Source organism: Microchirus variegatus (assembly GCF_963457635.1).
Source record: "Microchirus variegatus genome assembly, chromosome: 12".
Classification (NCBI taxonomy): Eukaryota; Metazoa; Chordata; class Actinopteri; order Pleuronectiformes; family Soleidae; genus Microchirus; species Microchirus variegatus.
The window spans coordinates 6,592,492-6,614,437 of record NC_139813.1 but is presented as its reverse complement, the minus strand read 5'-3'; the positions used below and the strand labels follow the sequence as shown (position 1 = coordinate 6,614,437).

Genomic DNA, 21,946 nt, shown 5'->3' with positions numbered 1-21,946 from the left:
AAGTGTGTAATACATTCTAAAAACAAGCTCAACTCCACTTCAAGGTGATGTGTTCAGCCTAAAAAGAAAAAAAATGGGGTCGAGGAACGCACCACAGGGACAAATAACATATTATTTGTTCAGGACACATGTAACAAGGGCCAAGATCAGTTGTGATGTTTGACCCCTCATCTTCTACAAAAGGGAGACAACAGACCCACTGTGGTAAACAAGGTGAACAAGGGCTGTTTTCCAGCCCAGAAAAATGATCTTTTTTTGTGGTTCTTTGTTGGTGGCTTAATGGTGGTGATGTTGGCCTTTTGTCTGAAGGGGCATTCTCTTCAGGAAGAGCGCAATCAATGCAGTTTCACAACATGCCATTAAGTTAGCCTTCAAGCCTGTGAACAGAGCCACCAAACCAAACACAAACTCATCCCAAAATGTACTTGTGTAAGGCTGTATGGCTGAAAACCTTTCTCATTTACTTTAAATATCAAGCATTGCAGAACTACAATATGTGCATGAAGTTGAGAATTATGTACCTTGCCAAGCAACAGCACAAGTGTTGGCCTATCAAAACATATTATTTAAATATTCAAACTCAGCCACTAGCCAATCAAATCACATTTATGCTTTTAGCTCAAAGACTACACAGCCCAAAGAGATAGTAACACTTGCTGTCATTGGCCATAACAAACTGCTCTGCTAACCTACTCGAGCTGCCACCAAATGTTCTGCCCACTGTTGAGCAGGAAAGCACTGCATACAAGTCCACCATCATTTCTGGTACCGGCACCTTTAATCAGCACCAAGTTCCTGTTTTTGTTTCTTAAATACATTGTTTGTTATTACGTGGCGAGTCTAAATGTCTAAATTTCTTTTCCTGTCAGGTTTTTTCTCAGTTTGTAGCCAGAGCAGCTGCACTGCTCTCACAGATTCCACACTACTCTTAGTATAAAGTAAAAATGTTCTCATTATTTTCCTCATCTCTGCCATGTTCACAGCAGATCTGATGAGTTTTGATGACTTGTCATCTACCTCAGAGAAGCTCTCGCACCCCACTGTGAACAGACCAAAGATGCCCGGCAGGAGGTTGCCCGCCCAGTTCGGTGGAGGAAATTCGGTGAGGACATTACACACATGCAGATTGTGGCTCAGAATGATACAAGATGACCTAGCATAGAGCTCTGTGTGGTCTGTTCACTTTGTTTTCCGAGCTTTCAGTGTTGCAGACTTCAGCTAGATGGAGCCAAAAGCTAAAATCACATCTTGGCAGAGAATTTAAATATGCAGTAGATAGAACCACAGGAGCACTAGTGCAAAACAATTCAGTTGTTTCCCGTCCTGGAACAGCAACCCTTTCCTTCTTATTGGTCATTATTAGTAGAAGCAGCTAATCCAATTGTTCTGCCCTCCCTCCCTCAACTGTCTTGTGATTGGTCAATTAATCCAATCACTGTCCAGATTTCTGTTAATGAAGTCGAATGGAGGTGCAGAAGTCTAGGGGTGAATTCCAATTCCTTGCTTAACCCTCAATCTCAAAAATGCACGCTCCCGCTAGTGCAAGGCATGTCCCGATTCTCAGAACAATTAAGTTGAGGGGTAAGTTTAAGGGCTGTATCGCCCTCAATATTGATATTTTCCGAGACCACCCTTGGGAGCAAGAATGCATTGCGTGTTTTCACATAACAAAAATGGCGCCGAAAGCAGCGAAACGAGTGCGCTACAAAAAGTATTTTCTTTGTTAATATAGATATAAATATTATGAAAACCATTGTATTATCTTAGTTTAGGCCCATATTATGGATTACTTACGTCATTGTTGCGTAACATGTATTTTTATTTTACGATCTTTTGTCAATAGCCGGCCGGTGTGGACAAGCGATCGATTGCTATCGTTTACTTCAATAAGCCATGGTGTGTGGTAACTGACAGCTGAATATGTCCGTGGCTGTGGTATTTGTGAGAGTATCATCTTATAACTAACTGACAACCTAATAACTTTACTGACAAAAGGATTGTAATAAATAATCGTGACGTAAATGTGACCCGCCACGGACAAAGGGGCGCAAGTCGGCGCAGCGCAAAACAAGTAAAACATGAACATTTTTTTCAAAATGAGGGATTTTTGTTTTTTTCAAAATTGTTTAACAAAGTTTGTAAGAGGCCACTACATGCTTCAAATCACAGTATTGTGGGTCTTAAAACCATAAACTTGGTTGTTTGATTGCTGTGAATCATTCCTAGTTTGGGTGTGGCGATCTCACATTCCAGAGCTTTTGTTGTTTTTTCGGCCAATCAGCTGACGGTCATGGAGAATACACATGGCTAATTAATATGCATGTGATGCAGCTGCTAGAGAGAGAGGGGGAGGGAGGAGAGAGAGTGTGTGGAACTTTCCAGCAGTTATTGAGCGTGTGCAGTGGAAATTAAAGCGTGATTGTCATCAAAGCAGATGTCATCGAAGCTTTGTTGAACAAAGGAAGGCAAAGAAAACCGGACAAGTGAACTGTGGCTGAACTTCTTAACAAAGACAGAGACAGCACTTCAGCTGTGAGTGGACTGATAGCATTTTAAGCTAGCTATCTTTATGCTAACGTGTTAGCAGACTTTATCGTCACAAAAAGGAAGGAAGGAAAAGCATGTAAAAGAACTAAATGGTGCTTGTAAGGATTAATGTCGGTAGCCTCTGTGGCGAACTCCCACTAGCTTCCGTTGTTAATAACAGTAACTGGGCAGGTGTTGTGCCATGGTAGTTATTTCTGATGAAAAAGATATATATAAAAAAAATAGATTTGCAGCTCCACATGCAGCACAGCATGTACCATGTTTCCTGAGGATCTCTTCGGTCATCTTACTGTGTCCTTTTATGTATAGGGTCTTGCTTTTTCATCATCTCACTCTTTTCAGGTTGATGTGCATCCACTGTGTCATGTCTGTGACAGCTCTCTGTAACCTATCATTTCATTTCAGTCATGCACTTCCTCTCCTACCTCCCATTTGCAAATAAAAGAACACACACAAGATTATGCGAGGAAATGGCAAAATGCTTTTCCCTCATTTTCATCTGTCACTGGCAGCAACATTTTATCGTCCACAAATTAGTATCTGATTTCACTGTGGAAAAAACATTTCTTGAATCTCATCAAATTATTATATTATATCTCCCTGTGTCCGTCTGTCCGCAGTATCTGTCACATTGAATCCAATTGAAAGACTAATATAAACTTAACAATAAGCAAACTCTCCCTTTGCAGCCAAACAAGGAAGTGAGTGTGGAAAAATCCTTCAAGGTGGATGAAGAGGATGGAGCCAAACCAAAGCTGACAGACTCCAGAAAGGTAACCCATACCTTTTTTATTTTTTGATGAGTATCAACCTTTGCTCTCACCGTCCACTTTATTAGGCACACATCACCACTTATTGCAACCAACAAATGTTGAAGACCATCTCTTGACACAACACACCAAACCTCGGTGTTACTTCTGCTGCTTCATGAGGCGTCCATTGTAACTAATATAGTTGCTGGAGAGTTGTTACCATGGCAACGTGTATTGCAAAGTTGTGTCCGTATACTGTGGACACCATATTATGCCGGAGACAGAAATGGAACTGATATCTAAAAAGCAAGGGTCATGTCTTCTTTCTTTGAAATTATTTGATTACATCAGTTAACTGAACTAAATCAATAGTTTTTTTTTAGTTTTTTTTTGTTAAACAAGGTCAGTAACAACACAGAAACCTTAATATTTTTGCTTTGTAGATAAAACAAAATATACATTTTCGGGGTTTGGGAAACACAGGTGCACATTTCTTTCACAAAAACAGAAAATAAATTCAATCATCGGTCTAATAATCTACAGATGAACGGTTCATGAAAATCACTTGAGTCTTTGTCTTGGTTTGAAAGCCAAATTGAGACTTGAGCCATTTGACACAAACAATCCAGTTTCACAGGTTATTTCTTAAGATAGCAGCACTTTATCACAGCTAAAGTGAACACCCTTTTTTTTTTGGTATGTATGACGACGTCATACATCACCTTCAAATGTGTCCCTGTTATCCATGTGTGGACAGGAAGGGTTCCCTGCTGCTCATGACATTGTGTGTAATAATGACTTCACCTGATACATTGTTAGCATAGCACATATGGACACATAAGTCCTGTTTTGAATAATTTATAATCTGATTATTATATTAGTTACTAGATTTACTAGGTTTTAATATTTTTCTCATTTATTTCTCAGCTTGTTTTCTTGTATTTAGAGTTTTCATAGTATAGTTGTCCTCATTGGTTGGCGCAGAGTGAAAAAATACAAACAAGCTCCCAAATCCTTCTGGCTAAAATCCCTGCATAAAAACTGAGTTGGAATCAGTGGCCTCATCCAAAAACAAACACACATGGTAAACAGACAGCTTTTTGTGACTCATACAGAATGCAAAATTACAATAAAGATCAAAATAAAGTCTCAGTTGTTGAAGATATCTTTTTTATGCTTAGATAAAATGGATAAGTGGGAGGGTTCACAATATGAACTGTAAAACAAAGAATATGAAGAAATTGAAAACTCTGTAGGAGCACCTCTTGGATTCATGCAGGTTTAATAAGAGGTGCTCTTTGTCTGTGACACACATAGAAACCCAGTCAAAGAAAACGATTTGAACAATGTGCTTGCTGCTTTGTGTTGGATTATAGGAAGTTTGAAAACAGACGACAAAAAACAACAAAAATCAGACGACCCAGAAAGAAACCAACACCTGCCGTTAGGTCTTCCAGTTCAGCATTTCATTAATTGCCTTAGATTTTATCTGTTGAGGATTGGCCATGGTTTACCAAGTCTAATCAGTCGCGACAATTCAGCTAGAAGCACACAAGCACAAGACTGCTATGCACATTATAAGAAACAATCACACACACACACACAGAGAGGCAGACAGAGCGGTCAGAGTAAAGCCTTGGCTTGGAGCGCTCATAATCCAACGGTTTAGACAACCAGAGGTGGAATTACAGTTGCAGGATTGTGTGTGGCCGTCCACCTGCTCACATATTCTATCAAAATAAGATTCTGACTCAAAAAGAAGGATAAGAAGATATTTTACCACGGAGTACACTGCAAACACTGATTTTCAATGAAGCTAAATAAGCTGTTATCTTTGTTTTGCCTAAAAACTAAGATAATCTTGACAGTCAAGTTTGGCACTGGAGAAATAATCTAATTTTAATTTTAAACATTGTATCTAACTTCATATTGATAAGATATAACTGCTTATGTTTACCTTAATTCCCAGTAAATAATGGTTTGCGTGAAAGAATTCATATGAAAGTGAGTTTAATCAAGAAAAGGAAGACGTCTGGAACATTACAGTGTGAACATGGCTGTAGATTTACAGGCTAGGGTTAAGTATTCTAGCCAAGCAAAATGATCTTACCCCATTGGCAGATTATTTATATAAGAATATGTTTCATTTGTAGTGCGAACGTTTTTGCAGTGTAAAGGGATTAAAGTAACTGCGTAGTAGTAGTATTTGTGCCGTAGACAGGTGTACATTTGAAGACACAGATACACACTCTTTTTTTTAATCCTTAAAGATTAAACTATGGTAACCACAATGAGACAGTTCAGTTGGAGATGTAACGTTGTGAAATTCTTTTAGTAGAAAACGTCACTTTTGGTGTGTTTATACCCAGCTCAACTCGGCACGATTAAGTTGTGTTTCCACTAGCATACTACCTGGTACCAGGTACTTTTTATAAGTATCTGCTCAGGCAAGATTCCAAGCGAGTTGAGGTGATGCTATGCATGATGTCGCCAGACTGCCGGTTATTGATTGGTCAGAGTGCTGTCACAGGAAGAGACATCCGACACAAGCCGAAGAGTAGATCAGTTAAAAAGACTTGAGAAACCTAAAAACGTGGGTTAATCTCCAACAATTACCAGGGACATGTCTAAATTCTCAATATTTAACAGATGAGTCTGTATTTAGCGACAGCACTGCTGATCCTACCCGGAATTACAACCCCTGCCACTGTATTTCAGTCCAGTGACTCTGTCAGACGGAGAAGTCTTGGAGTAATGAACAAACATTTTGAATTCACTGATTCTTATAATTCAGTTACACTGAAAACAACTGCCTGTCGCGTATAAAAGGTCATGGCAGTTTCATGCAGCCGTGCAGTGATGACTCCACCCACGTTGAGTAGGTACTATTTTTGTTGTGGAATACCAACCTAAATCATGCCGTGGTGTGGGACCATAGCAGAAAAGGGCCATTTGAGTCAATGATTTTTCTTCTGAGTGATCTTAATTTTATGATAACACATTCCTGTTGTGATGGAATGAATCTCTTCTAGAATGGCGATGTCCTCCACCAAGGGTAATCAATTTAGTGTGACACTTTTCACCAGATCTGTGAAGCAAAGAAGGCAAACATCCTAGATATGTTTCCAATCAGTCTTTTAACTGTCTTCCTTTTTTCTTTGTCGACACAGTCTGCGGCACACAGCATATCCCACTCTGTGTCCTTCCACAAGCCCACAACGGCCAGCGCGGAAGTTGAGCCGACCCCCACAGTGGCGGCGGTCCCAAGCTCCAACAGTGTCTCCCAGAACAGCCGGGGCCGGCTGGAGCCGGAAGAGCCAAGTTCCAACCTGGATGAGCTGAGGAGCCAGATGAAGGAACTGCTGATGACCGTGGAGCTGCTCAAGGCCCAGCAAACGTAATGACAACGTGACTGAATATGTTGCAAAGATCGGAGAGCTTGTGCTTGTATCACGAGGGCATGATGGATATATGGTTTGACAGGGATGGGACAAAATGAAGTGAAAGCATAATGTGTGACATGAATAGTCACTTTAAATTAATGATAGATTTACATCCGTCGAGTATTTTTACTGTCAAGCATTTCCTCATTTTTGTCGTTGGTACTGTTCTGTTATGTTAAACTGAATGTCACTGAGCATTTATCGCTTGACATTCAGTGTAAGTGATTGGTATGCCATACTCAAAGCAGAACCGCTTGCGGGTACACGTGTGTTTGTTCATGTGTTCATTTACTTCCAGGAAAGAGATATTGGAGCTACGACGAGAGCTGGATGAGGAGAGGATAAAGCGAGTGACCCTCCAGGTAATATTGATCACCACAGTAACACACATTGAGCTGTCCACGTGCATTAGTTTGACTTTGTTTCCCACATTAAGACCTCAACAAGCAAGTGGACTTCAATTCACACTTAGACTTGTTGACTTAAATAAAGTAACATGGTCCCTCTGAGCTGTTGGAGTTTCGACATGAGATTCCACGCAATACAATGAGCGAGGAACGTTAAGCAAGAGAGAAAGAGAGCAAATTACGTGATCTCTCGGAAGTGCCAATTCCAAGAACTCTGGCTTACCAAAGATAATTACAAAGATCCAAGGACAATCACTTGTCCAAATGCAGAGCATGCTGCAAATCAATAGAAGTAGACGACACAGGCGAAGTGGCTCTTACAAGTTGCCCTCCCATCTTAAGCTGTGTCAGCACAGTCCTTGAATTTGAGCGAATTGGTCCTGAAGGGTCCTTGAAAAGTCCTTGAACATCAACCAAGGTGTGGTAACCCTGTACTCTAAAATAGAGAGTTATTCACCACTTTGAATGTGTTCTTTTTCATGTAAAGTGCCACAAAAGTACAGAACAAAACTAAGATTTGCCTTATAAATCGATGACCTTCTGCTGGCGCCTGTGTGTGTATGTGCCAATGTGGCTTGTCCTTTTAAATCCTGGATGGACTGATAAAACTGGCCTGTTAAAAAAAAAAAAAAAAATCTTTAGTTTTCTGAAATTCTCCTGCTTGTTTTTAGTTGTTGATTGTAATCATTTCGTTGTAGACAATCTGAGAGAGAGTGTGAGCGCGTCTGTGACTTTCTCATTTCCTCCCTGTTGATTTGGAGTGATTATTGTACATAAACACATTCTGGTTATAAACAAAAATAAATAGCTTTGTTTTATAATGACAGTTAGGGATAAACATAATTATGTTCTCTTTTGTTAAACAAGTATGATTGTTGACCTTGTTCCTTCTCAAATGTCAGAGGCAGAGAGAGAAAATTTGCCTTCACCTGATTATAATTATAACCTACCCAGGGTTTTCCTGTTGTTGTAGTCTCCACTCTCTCCACATAAAGCTGCTAAAATAGTGTTAAAAATATAATAGTTTTTTCTACATCAGCTTCTTAAAGCAGTATGCAAATTTTAAAAATAAACAAATGTCTCACATTCAAACTATTGTCAGAGTAGTTCACACACTGGTTATAGAGCTCCATGTGACTCCATGTGCTCTCAGTATAGAGGTGTGTCGCCCAATACCGTACTGCAGTGAGGAAATGCAGGTTTGAGTTTGACTGAAAATACAGAGAAGAGCCCACAAAAAGTTTTAGAAGTGAATTAAATTGTGTTGTTCAGCAAATTCATGATATTAATGCTTCTCCCCACCCACCGATGTGCTCCTGCTGTATACACCCAAATGCTCCCTCAGTCAGATCTGATAGTATTGATTGACAGAGCTTATTGTCAGGTAAAACATGGAAATAATGTTACATAGTTTCTGTTCATGTAGACCAAGGCTATTCAACTTAAAGTCCAGGGGCCAGATCAGGCCCTTCAAGCAATTTGGACCGGCCCACGGCCCATTAACCCATAAATAACGAATGTATTGTTAAAAAGCCAATAAAAATGTAGCTTCGCCCATTTCTGGCACTTTGTGATACTTTGCGTCCCTTTTTGGCAAATACTAGTACAGCTGTAATTGTAGGCAGCCTATGTATGTACCAGAATATTTTGCACTATGAGCCAACTGTAGCAGTTGTACCTGAATATTATTGGTACTGTAACTTATATTTCTGCAAAAATAGCCTTTTGTGGCCATTGCACCTTAATGGTGTTTATATTGTTACCTCTAATTTTGTAAGAGCCAATGGTGACTGTACCAACCAAATGTTTGTGGTACTGTAACTGTAACCTTTTTGCACTATACGCAAATTGTACCTGAATGTTGGTGGTTTTGTTACTTACCTTTTTAGCACAAAACTAGCAGCCATTTCAATAAATAAGTGCTAAATAATTGAAAACATTTTGTATCTATTTGTATCCATTTACTGTACATGTAACATGAAATGGTAGTACAGGGGTTGACCGGCCCACACAACTCTCCTGCTGTTTATCAGTTAAAGCATCAACCATGAAATGGTCTTGGAAATGATGAATGGAGCAAAAATAGAATTTTTGACTTAACATGACAAATGGGACATATTTATATCGGAGTAACAATCTATTCAGTTTCAGTTAGCACAGCCCTCACTCTGTATATTTCAATCAATCACATCGTGCTCACCTCAAGCCACCCCTGAGGATTCTCACTCCAGCAGTTAGCACATTCAGCCTCCTCGTGCTGAAACTTGACCTGCAGTGTGACTCCTAGTGAAGCAGCAGCAGACACGGCCCAGTGTGCTACCGATACAAATTAAATCACAGAAGGAACTCCTGCAGAGAGTTCCTCACTGAGAGAGAAACATAATATCAGATTTATTTAAACCTTCCTAGAAGGAATGTCTTCCTCTCTGCAGACAATTTTTTGAAAGAAATTTACAAACCTGGCTTGTGCAGATCGTATGCAGTCTTTTTATGGCGTAATTAACAAAGCAACACAGGAGACTTTACTAGTAAGCAATTTCAAACACTGTGTGAGACACAGAGACTTCCCATGTTTGATCACACGTGTTTCACATCTGTAATGTAGATTATTAGATGTATGAAGTGTGAAGACAAAAACTCAAATGTGTAAATAAAAGGAGGTTAAAGTGTAAAAAAAAAAAAAATATATATACTCAATGTATCTATTTGAATGCAGTCGGTAGGTTTGCCCAGAATAGTTCCTTTGTGTTTTAGAGAAGTGGTTTCTGAAATGTCTGTGATGAACGATAAAGCCCAATTTATACTCCTGCGTAAAGTGCTCTGCGTAGGTCACGCAGAACCTCTGCGTCGTCTCCAACTGCACAAAATATTTTTGTGTCCGTCTGTCACTCCGTCATGGGACAACGGAGACGGCGATTGCTCCTCAGGACAGGCGGAGATAACGCTGCTCTGTGCCGGCTCACAGTGCGCACCGAGCGTCCACAGAGGCGGAGCTGATCACCGCCGACAACGTCGCTGCCAAACAAAAATACGTCATATCTTAATACACAAACCACATGTCTAGACTCTAAATGGCCAATTACTTGCCTCACATTATCTTAAAACTGCGTTCCGTGACACAGAAAAGTGAGAAACGGCCACTGTTTCAACAACAACAGTCTTTCTCTCTCAGACGCCATTGCTCACTGTAGCCAAAAGCACAACAACCTTGCGCAGCGACCCCTACTGATCGGGCGGGAAATTGCAGCGCGTATCCGTCCATGACGTAGAAGTATGAAGGCTCGAGGGGTCTCCGTGGTTACGCAGTCGGATAACGCATTACGCAGTCCGAGAAGTATAATGTGGCCTTAAGATGGAGAAAATTCAGTAAATGTGTTTGGGGACCCGGAAAAAAAATTCCTGCAACACATCTGTGGGTCCTGACCCAGTCTTTGGGAACCACTGGTTTAATGCATTTAGGGCGCTTTCACACCAACAGCAGTTGGTGCGCACCAAACGATCCATTCGAACCAAAAACTCTAGTTCGTTTAGTTATCGTTGGTGTGAAAGCATCAATCGCACTCGGGTCCACACTAAATCAAGAGACCGAGACCACCTCTTTTTGGCGGTCTCGGTTCGTCCCTCTGGTGAGAACGCGAACTCGGGTCCAAACCATATTCTGCAGTAAATGCCATGGACATAGCCTACCTTGTAGGTCTTTGGAGCAATCTTCGTCTCATAGTTAGCACGACCACATTCATGAAAATAGTGCGTCTCCTCTGCCTGAAATGATGCGCTATACGTCTTTCCCGACTCCAGTGCATCAGCAGATTGTTCTCCAGACGCAGCCGCGACTCATTCTCAAATTGGATATTTTGCCAAAAATGGCCAATACAGAGAATGTAATAAACGAAGATCAGAGCAAGTAGCAATGTGCGAACGTGTTGCTCCATAGTGAGTCAAAATTGGCGCTTTTCTACCTGAAGATATATACACATTGATGGAACGTCAATCGGGCCAATTTTGGTTCGTTTGCTGCTGTGAAAGCGGACCACACTGGGGTCATATGTTACATAATAACAATTGTATTGCCTGGTGCGGATCAAATAATCGAACTAGTGGTGTGAAAGCGCCCTTGGACGCACCAACCATAAACGCCTCTTTTGCTGCTTCTGGTGCATCATTCTTGGGCTTCATTTGCCAATGGCTTGAATATAGTAGACATTCATTCACAGGGTAAAGTTACAGCTATAGATGTATGTACATGCATTTTTTTAACATTTCTGCCCAGCATGTGGCTTGTTCATTTCAGCAGTTCCTCTAATAATCAGTGGTCGGCTGTCAGTGCTGACAGGGCCTCTACCGCGTTATTTTTATTTTTAATTTTTTTACTCGCTACTGCTAATAAGTGTGCTAAACCAGTGTGCTTCTCTGCTGGGGGGGGGTAATATTGGCCAAACTCATCCTGCTCTCCCTTGTGTGTGGTTCTGAATGCACATTGTGTGTTTATGTCGCCACAGATGGAGATAGAAAAACTCAAGAGGGCCGTCCACTTGACGTGAAGCTCTCGTTGCAGTCCACAGCAGAGCCTCGGAGTCGGCTGCCGGGCCTGTCAACCAATCAGAGAGCAGGAGGGCGGTGGCGGGCAGCGACGGATGGACAGAGGGTGGGGAAAAACAAATCAACCACCTCGAGCACATTCTTCTTTTTTTTTTTCCACTGATCTATAATAATAAACTCTCCCCCATATTTGTAAGATTTACTTTTTGCACATATATTTTTTTTTTTTCAAGCTAGATGTAATTAAGTTACAGATGTATATGTTTCTTTTCTTCTTCTTTTTTTTTGCCAACACAAGAAAACTGAGGCCTTACTTCAAACTACTACTGCGCTGGACTTCTAACTGTTCCACTCACACTCTCTCCCTTTCACTCCAGCGTTCCTCGAGGAAGAGGTTCACTCTCAGTACTACTGACTTTGTGTAAAGCAGGGGGCGCTTTTTTTTGTTTTTCTTTCTTCAACTCATTTCCTATGTCCAGCCTTTTTGGGGTTTTTTTGTTTGTTTTTTTGGGTTTCACAATGCAGTTGATTTTAAAAGCTAAAAGCAAGTGCTTGATTTCAGTTAACAACCCTTGATCTTCAAGGTAAAATAATTTTTCTTTGTAATATGGCGCCTGTCAGTCGCAGTAGTCCACTCCATAGCTTCAGAGAGAGAGAGAGAGAGTCTTGCGTTTGTGTATTATTTTTCTTTGTCTTTTATACGTTTTCTAGCATTCCTATCCAGGGTAACACTACTGTGCCTGTTTAAAAAGAAAATTCTAGTAAGTGTTTGTAATGGGAGCTTACATTTACTACAATGGTGTCTGGAATATCTTAAGCATGATATTGTACATCTCTATTTTTTAAATCTACTGACATGCCTAAAGTCGTATACTATATAGAGGGCCTTCGTCGCTGCTCTCTTTCTATTTTTGTGAGGGTTGCATCTGTTCCACCTACTGGGAACTTTTTCCACAACTTAAAGCCAGAAAAATCTGCAGCTAATGCAGATAAGCTCAAAGGAAAAGATTATAGGAGGATGGAATTGTGTTCTTCCATTAATGTGGTTTGGCGAATGAAAAAGGAAAAGATAGTCTCGCTGTTTTTAACGTGGCCATCGTCCCTCTGAGCCCCTTCGCGGTCCATCCTACCTCTTTTTTTCTCCTGTCAAATCAGCAAAATCAGAGAGGTGTCTTTGTCTTTCTGCCCTGTAATGTCTTATGCACGAGTCTGCACAGTCCTCAACAGTTCTCCTGTCTTGTCATCGTACACGCAGCTGCCTGTACGCAACTGGAACTGGAAGCGCACATTAAGAGTGTCAGTTATAACATGAGATAAACGTTTAGTTTCCTAACCCTAACTCTGTCAGAGGGGAAAATAGTTATGAAATCCCCGTTTGTATAGCATTGTTGGTATGCAAGCATATGTATGGAATTATACAAACCGTCAACACACCGATGCCTGTCAAAATTGTAGCCTCGATGGCATCACAGCTGTAGGGATAGCCGTCAGTTCATTGCTCAGTTATTTGCTTTCTAACACGTTCATATACCGACTGACGACAAATCAAGAGACACGGCGACACGAGTGTCTTAAAGGTCCATTGTGTAACATTTAGGAGAGTTTATTGTAGTAAATTAAATAGATTACCCATAAGTATGTATGTATAAGTGCATAATTGCTTTTAAATAAAACAGTGTTTGGATTTCTGAGCCCGAGAATAAGCCTTTTATACGTACTTCACACAAGGGAAGGACCCTTCCTTTACAGAGGCAGCCATTTTGCACCACTGCCTTAACGGATAAACCAGTCTTTTCGTCTTTTGAATCTGAATTTTACACACCAACAAAAAAGAACAACGCCTTTTCTGGTATGCAAAGGCCACTGTAGTTCCCTGACGCGTTTGGCACGATTAGATGTCACAAATGTTTACACACTGGATCTTTAAAGGAGTAGTTTGTGATTTTTGTGGGGTTATACCAGGTACTTGTACATCATCAGTGTGTTGCAAACAGCTGACTGTACACAGGTATTCCTGTGCCCAAACACAGCCCAATTGTTGCCTCAAACTCATCTTTGTGAGATTAAAACCAATTGTACGCCGTAATGGTGATAGAGAAATGTCAATCACATTTATATCGGCCTCCTGTAAGACTTGTTACCGAATTTACGGCACAATGTTCTGCATTAGGGAACCATTTTTTTCATGATAGAAACGTCTTTCTGGCACAGTGTCTTTACAGCAGTGAACAAACTGAAACCACTCGGTGCATGAAAGTTGTCGTTATACCGAAGGGCTCAGTTAATTAACGTTAATTAACACTGACATTTATGGTCCACATCACCAAATTAAGTTCAAATTCAGATTTTCTAAGGGACACAAACTTACTGATGGAGGCAGCAGTAGACCAGCAACACCTCTGTGTAGCCGAGGCACCGACTATGTGCAAGTACCTTATACAACGCCACTTTCACAAGTCACTGTGCAGCTTAGTGCATCATTGCCATTGGTCCTACAAGTCTCTGCACTCCAGAGGTGTGAACACTCTGCTCCCGAATTGTTATCCTCTCACTTGGTGTTTTGATAAGTGAACTGTTAAGAGTTGTCTGACACTTGGCTCCATTCATCCAGTGTTTTTCTTCAGTTTGTCCCTTGGTCTTTTAGGATTGTGATGTCACAGTGTGGTCACACCCCTACATTTGGACAAAAGACATTTAACGGTTTAAGAAAAGAGAATTCAGTTGAGTGCGACAATCTTTCAGGCTATTTCTTATAAAGGTCCAGTGTGTACTATTTAGTAGAGTTTAAATAGATGATATAACCTATTATTTAAGTGTTTAATCACTTCAAAATGGTCTTTGTAACCTAAAAATAAATGATTTGCATGTACTTTCGGGGAGGGCCTTGCTTTATGGAGGCAGCCATCTTGCACCACCTGCCAGGGTGAAGCTCCTAGTGAGTGGCAAAGTCCTGCATTACTTGCTTAGACCTTGTCCACACTGAAACGTAACATTCGAGATGAGGTCCTTTTTCTTATTTTTTTGTTCAAAAAGTTTTCCATAAACAGGATTTTTCAAGAAATATCTCCATACACACAAACAAACACACCAAAATGGCAGTAAACGCTGTATGTGGCGCTGCAATGGTGCCACGAAAATCAACAAACAAAAAACCTGGGTTATGACATCATCGTTCTTCCAAAGTTGCGTATTTGTTGTATGCAAGTAAATGCAAGGGTTGTGGACCTGTTTCCACATGTTAGGGCTCCTAAAACATCAGTTCCATGTGGACAAACAGCTAATTCAATTCAAAATATTAGATTTTTAACTTGTTTTTTTTGTTTTTACGGGCCCTAATTTTTACACACTGGACCTTGCAGTAATTGCCATAATTGGTCAGTCTGCTATTTGACATGACTTTGACTCCAAATACAAACGTTAGTTTCAAGGCGTCAGCTCATAAACGGAAAGTAAAAAAGTCTGCATGTACCTAATCCCACATTCCATTCTTTTTTCCAATATATTGTCTTACCTGGGTCATTCACAACCGTCATATTCAGTCCACAGTGCCGCACAGTTTAGGTCACATGGACCATAGTGGACTCGCAGACTCTGAATTGGCCTTAACTGCATGATGCTGTATTTTTTTTTTCTCCTCCTCAGCACAAAATTACTGTCCCACACTCTTTATTACTAAAACATCTGGATGTTGAACCACTGCTGGAATGACGTTGGGCAAACGCAATGCAAGATGCACGTTACTCTGACATGTTAGCCCTCTGCTGGAGAACAGACTGTATGTGAAAGTGGACTTAGTCTTCCAGCTACAAAACAAAGTACAAAACTTTTTTTATAGCCTTGAGGTTTCAGATTTCACCCTCAACAAGGCACTTATTGGACAATACCAAGCGGTGTCCACCCTCATGTGCCATATGTGTCTAATTTCCTTGAAATTTGAACATATTTTCACAAAATTGACATAACGATTGAGACCATTCAGAAAAATGTTATAACTCAAGTTTCCCCCATAAACTTCCATTCAGACGTGCAACCAGTGGAGGACTTTGTCTATCTTTATATACGGTCTACGATGCTTTTAAGGAACGTGTACAGCACCATCTTGAACTCCTGTGGTTCTCGGTGTGGATGTCCCGGACGTTTTCACTGTTTTTGCTATGCAACACAAATACTGTTTCCTGTTGGTGCTTTTTTCTTTCTTTAAGAAAAAAAAAGAAAGTCACAGATGTCTTAAAAGGACGATTACTTCACTTTAAATCCTCCTCATGTTCAACTCTGTGTGTGTGTTTGATTCCTGTTGCTGGCGTCTAATCACAAATATAAAGCGAGTCCTGGCTTCCAGTCTGTTTTTGACTAAGTCGATTCTGTATATCTGACCTGACGACACTCGCGCCCTGTGTAAAAAAAAATAAGCGGTTCTGACTCTTAAAAGAATATGGCTGGGTGAATACATCATTACATTGTGGTATATATGAACTTTGGGACAAGGGGCCTTGTGTATTATCTGTAATGCAGTTTCACTTCCACATATTGTACATTCCAACAATTTGACAGAAACAAAAACCTAAATCTGTGCACATTTATAACACATTTTCCAAGTGATTTTTGTTTACATGAGCTGTATCCTTGCATGAGCTGAGATTATTTCCAAAAAAAAAAAGAATAAATATCATCTTTATTTACTGTCACACAGACTATTCTTCTTCTTTTTTTTCTTTTTTTCAGAGCCTCATAAAAGCCTCAAGGATTTATTCATGCTTGAAGTGTTTTCTTGGAAATATCGAGTGGAGAATATTGACTGTTTATGGGAAAGAAGCAGCTCTCTGTGAAATGAGCCTAGGGTGATGAGTTCCATCTCTTATTCAATCTAACATGCGTCTGTCTCGTCTGCTGTTTACTCGTATGTTTACACAGTGAGGTCAAGAAACAGGACCTTGGTATATAAATGCACTCGGGCTATTTGAGTTATGAATTATATACCGCATAGAAAGTGGTGCGAATCCAGTGTTTACAGAAGAGGAATAAATAAGTAGATTTATTATAAAGCCACAAGACGTCCGCTCTGCTCCGACTGCTGTCGGGTACAAACTTTGATCTTTCCTCCTGTAGCTTTCAACCCTCAGGCAACCTAAGGATCATATTTGTATTATTTATTTATTTGATGATTTTGCTTGTGTGTGAAATGTGCCTCAGATATGATAGCTGGGACTTAAACCCTCAACTTTGAAAGTTGACTATGACCTCTTATTAGGGGGCGCTGTGGTTTAAATTAATTCACACTGGTTAAAGCGGACCTGGACCGGAAGTTCCAATTAACGCTGTTTTTTAGTGTGTATCTGCGTCATTACCTTGTTTACGAAGCCCTGAAGGTTCTAAACAAACAGTTCAGCCACTGCTGAGAACGCTGTGTTTTATTGTAATCTCGGGCTCAACGAGATCTCTGAAAAAACCCGGTCCGGTTACGTAAACACCAGTTCTCAGGAACAGCAGATCATCCTGTTCCGGCACTAGTCCGGGTATCCGGTTGCGTAGATTGAACCGCAGAAGAAGAAGAACGTCCGTTGTGGAGGTGTTTCACGAGCGACAGTGTCTTCTGACTCTGAGTCTGACTCCGGGTCAAAGTCATAAAAGGGACTGCGGCGGGGAGTCGTGAAGAAGCTATTTTGAAACATTGTTAAAACAATGTTTTTTAACAATGAGTAGCAGTGCATCCACCTTTCCAGAGGGGGGAGCTGCGCTTCTGAGAGCTGGTGTGCTGAATATGTCACTTCTGGGTACTGGCCAATCACAAGACTCTGTCTTCTGGGTGAGAGAGTTGAGTCTCAAATCTCGTGGCTGGGAAACAGCGTCAGAAAAGAGGATTTCTATCGGCTCGTTTACAGCAACTAGGAGGTTTTTGACCATAAAAACAAGTTAATGTAGGTAAGTAGACCTCCATAACTAACATATGTGCAACAGGACCACTCTATGTGAGCTTTAAAACAAAAAAAACAGTTTAAACCTGAAATTCAGCTGGTTTTAGTGGAGCTGTACGGGGTGAGGAATGACTGCTCACAAGCTCAGTTCCTGGAACATGTGCTGGAATTTCATTTTCCATCAAAATAGACATTTATCTCAGGGCACTTGAGGGACAGAAACAAGCAGTTGTTGACAGCAGAGAGGGTCAAAGTCCCTGTTTTAAATAGAACACCGAGTCACAACTGCATCCTACAGCTGTTGAGTTTAACAGCGCCCCCCTCCCTCCGCCCCCCCTCCCCACCAGCAGCCTCGGCCTGAAGCTGCATGGATAGATGGATTTGTGGTGGAGCCTCTGGATAAGATCTCCTAAACATGAGCAACACGAGGCAGGAACAGTGTGTTTCACAAAGTGGCTTTGTCACACGTTTCTGTGACCTCTCCTTCCTCTGTAGGCCTGACTGTGCACATGATCCTGTCTGTCTGTCTGTCTCTGTCTCTCTGTGTGTGTCTCATTTAGTGAGATGTGATACTTTTCACTTGTAAGAAGATGCAGAGTTTATCACTATATGTGCAAAGGCCAATGGAAAATGATCCAGGTTGAAATGAGAGGACGCTGTGATAATATGGATAAGGATCAAACATGGAGGATTTTTTGCTGTTCTCTGTGTTAAATCCAGATATACCCGTCTTTGAATTGAATTCAGGGGCTCGTGTTGACTTCCTTTGATGGCGTAGAAGGTTAAATAATCCCAAGCGTGAAATACAGAATGAAAAAGTAACACAGAACAACAATTATGTGCAGCTGCTCATGCACAACAGTGCTGTTCAGATAGAAATCGATGACAAAAAAAAATGTAGTTGACCCAAAATTCAATTAAACTGAAACAGTATATTTGTATATTAACACAATAAATATTTGTGGTACATAAAGTACGAGACTAGATGGAGAAAATAGATGAAGAAGTATAATTTTACATTTAAGTTAAGTTCAACAATTCATCAAATTTCAACAATTCAACAGAGACAGCCACTTACAGTGTACACCAGCTCAAGTTAAATATCTTAATAAGATATTAAACTTTGATATTTAATATTACTTATTATACCATATTATACTTTTCTTTTTTGAGTGGATTTGAATTTTCACTGGCTTTTCAATTGATGTGTTGCATGATGTAGACAGAAATCAGAGGAACAGTTACATAGTTGAATTATTATAGTTTTATCTATCTGTTTTTAAATGCATGTTTGTAATTGTTTAGTTTTCATAGCCTTAGAACAGCCTTTTCTATAATGTACTTTAGTTGATTTGTTTCTTGTGTATTTTGAAGTGGAAGCTAAGATGCAAAGGAAGAAGGACATACTTTCTTGTTCAAGTTTCCTATCAGAGCCAGAAATCTGAGAGACTGTGGTCCTTTAATATTTATCTACCCCTCAATCAGCACCATCTTTGAGGGACTCCTTTTTTTTTTTCAATGTCTAAAGGGACCATTGGCCCCCAGTAATCTTCACATTATCAAATCAGGCACTCGTTATTGGGGGGAATGGTGTAAATAAATAAAGTATTTCTTTCTAAATTCAACTGTCCCTGCGTCAGTTTCACTTGCAGGTCGTCACTTAGGTGTGGAAGCATGTCTCTTTGTGCTTCCACGCCTTATCTTAATAATTGATTCACAGATGTATTCACGTTAAACCTGATTATTATAATGTATTATACTGTGGAATCAGTCGAGCTTCCACTTGTTCCAAAATGCTGCCGGTAGACTGATCACTGGAAGAAGCAACTGTGAGGACGTCGCTTCAGTTCTTGCTTCTCTTCACTGGCTCCCCATTTGTTCCCGTTATTGATGTCAAAGTGATTTCTCTCGCTTGCAAAGCAATAAATGGCTCCGATTAATATCACCATACTTTAAATAGACATTTCCACTGAGCTCAGTCGATGAAGCCATTCTTCTTATCCCAAAATCTCAATTTGTGACAAGAAACGATCGACACTTTGGAACTCTCTCCAATGTGATATCACACATATTTATTTTATTACTTGGCTTGATGATATATTCATTCATCCATTGTCTATCGCTTTATCGCAGGGGGCACCAGAGCCAATCCCAGCTGAGATAGGGTAAAAAGGTGGGGTACACCCTGGACAGATTGCCTCAAATTTATGGTGAATTTCGAGTGTCCAGTTAACCTCTGCATGTCTTTGGACTTGTGGCACGAAACCAGAGAACATGGAGAAAACCCACTCTCACACACAAGGGAGAACATGTAAAGTCCATGTGTCAGGATGTGATCCAGAAATCTTCTTCTGTGGGGCAACAGTTCTAGCCATGTGTGCCACTCTGTGTGCCCCCGGCATACTGATCTAATAAAGATATATAAATAATAGGTAGACTATGCTGTGTAAATGGCAACATGACTGGAATATTTAAATAGTGTAACCATGTCTTTTTCACAGTAAGGTCACTCATGGGGTTATTGGTGGAAACAAGCTCCTCTTTAATTTGAAATCCAATTTACAACACCCTGTTAATACAGTATAGTAATTATCTACAGTCTCCTCAGCTTCATGTTCACCTCAGTGCACACCAACATACATTGCCACAGTTTGTAGAAGCAATTTATTCGGATTCAAGATTCAGTTTACCCTGATACAAGACAAGGAAAGATTTAGGACCAAAGAACGCACAGAACCCTTTCTACACTCCGCATAATCTGTGGAATGTAGTTTACGTTTAGTTTTTGATTTTCAGATGCTTTTATCCAAAGCAACTTACAAGTTACTTTTAATTGAAGTCAATTTTAAGGTAATTTAAAGCTCACATAGAGTGGTCCTGTTGCACATATATGTTAGTTATGAAAGTCTACTTACATACATTAACCTGTTTTTATGGTCAAAAACCTCCTAGTTGCTGTAAACGAGCCGATAGAAATCTCTCTTTTCTAATGCTGTCCTCAGCCGCGATATTTCAGACATAAATCTCACCCCCAGAAGACAGAGTGTGTTGTGATTGGCCAGCCAGCGTAGAGCCTTCCCAACTGTCTTGTGATTGGCCAATACCCGGAAGTGACATATTCAGCACACCCGCTCTCAGAAGCGCAGCTCCCCCCTCTGGAACGGTGGATGCACTGCTCCTCATTATCAAAACATTGTTTTAACAATGTTTAAAAATAGCTTCTTCACGACTCCCCACCACAGTCCCTTTTATGACTTTGACCCGGAGTCAGACCCAGAGTCAGAAGACACTGTCGCTCGTGAAACACCTCCACAACGGATGTTATTCTTCTTCTGCGGTTCAATATACGCAACCAGATGTGCCCGGTCTAGTGCCCAGAGCAGGACGATCTGCTGTTCAGGAGAACCGGTGTTTACATAACTGTAACGGGATTTTCAGAGATCTCGCTGAGCCCGAGATTACAATTAAACACAGCGTTCTCAGCAATGGCTGAACTGTTTGTTTAGAAACTTAAGGGCTTCTTAAACAAGATAATGACGCAGATACACACCCATAAAACAGCGTTAATAGGAACTTCCGGTCTAGGTCCGCTTTAAAGTATACCAGGGCCTTTAAATGTCTTGCCCAGGGACATGTTGGCATGCAAACTATAATAATAATGCTCTGCTAACTTTCTCATAGCCACTGCCATGCAATGAAATGAGACTGCTGTAAAGGCAGCTGCAGGCAGGAAGTTAGCCAAAAATGTGTGACAACACAGAAACACTTTACATTGGACTAGTGTTGTAAACTGTACGGACGATGGATGGATTAACTCTTACTGCCAAAATAAGGTTTCAACCTCAAAAACTGTTTAAAAAATGCAATTGTAAAATTTTCCCTCAAATATATGTAAGGTTTTTTTTTTTTTTCACTTTAGACAAGAGCCATAATCTTAAAAGCACAGTTGCCTTATTATGCTACAGAATCATACATTTTTCTACTAAAACCCTCAGAGAGTGCTAACCTCTTCTAAGGCCGCTACTTTTCATATCTGGATAGTGGATCTACAAGTAAATCTAATAATATTTTCGTCGAGCCATTATCTACATCCCCAGAAAATTGACTCAAAATCAAAACCACCATGGCAGAGGTTATTTGTGCTTATCTATGAGTGTTAACTTAACACCTCAAGCTATTTTTCTTTACATCCAAGCTGTGCCTATGTAAGCATTAAAAACAGGTGCTTCACATGGTGGAAAAACACCTTTAGATTTCATGAAGCAAAGGGTAAATTCACAGACACGGAAGTGCAGGGAGAGGCAAGACTTGAATGAGCTCAAGATAAAAATCTTTAATGAACAACA

At 40.4% G+C, this 21,946-nt stretch overlaps 1 protein-coding gene across 1 annotated transcript in view; it reads left to right on the top strand.

Moving 5' to 3' along the window:
- cd2ap (CD2-associated protein) overlaps positions 1 to 11,739 on the top strand; it is a gene marked incomplete at its 5' end in the record, with an annotated part of 66,603 nt that extends 54,864 nt beyond the window's left edge. The window contains 5 exons of the mRNA XM_083898470.1: positions 984 to 1,102; positions 3,237 to 3,320; positions 6,470 to 6,696; positions 7,041 to 7,104; positions 11,649 to 11,739. Coding sequence (XP_083754596.1) covers positions 984 to 1,102; positions 3,237 to 3,320; positions 6,470 to 6,696; positions 7,041 to 7,104; positions 11,649 to 11,690 — 536 coding nt within the window. The 3' untranslated portion in view covers positions 11,691 to 11,739. The remainder of the gene's footprint in view (positions 1 to 983; positions 1,103 to 3,236; positions 3,321 to 6,469; positions 6,697 to 7,040; positions 7,105 to 11,648) is intronic.
- Between the last annotated feature and the right edge of the window lie 10,207 nt (positions 11,740 to 21,946).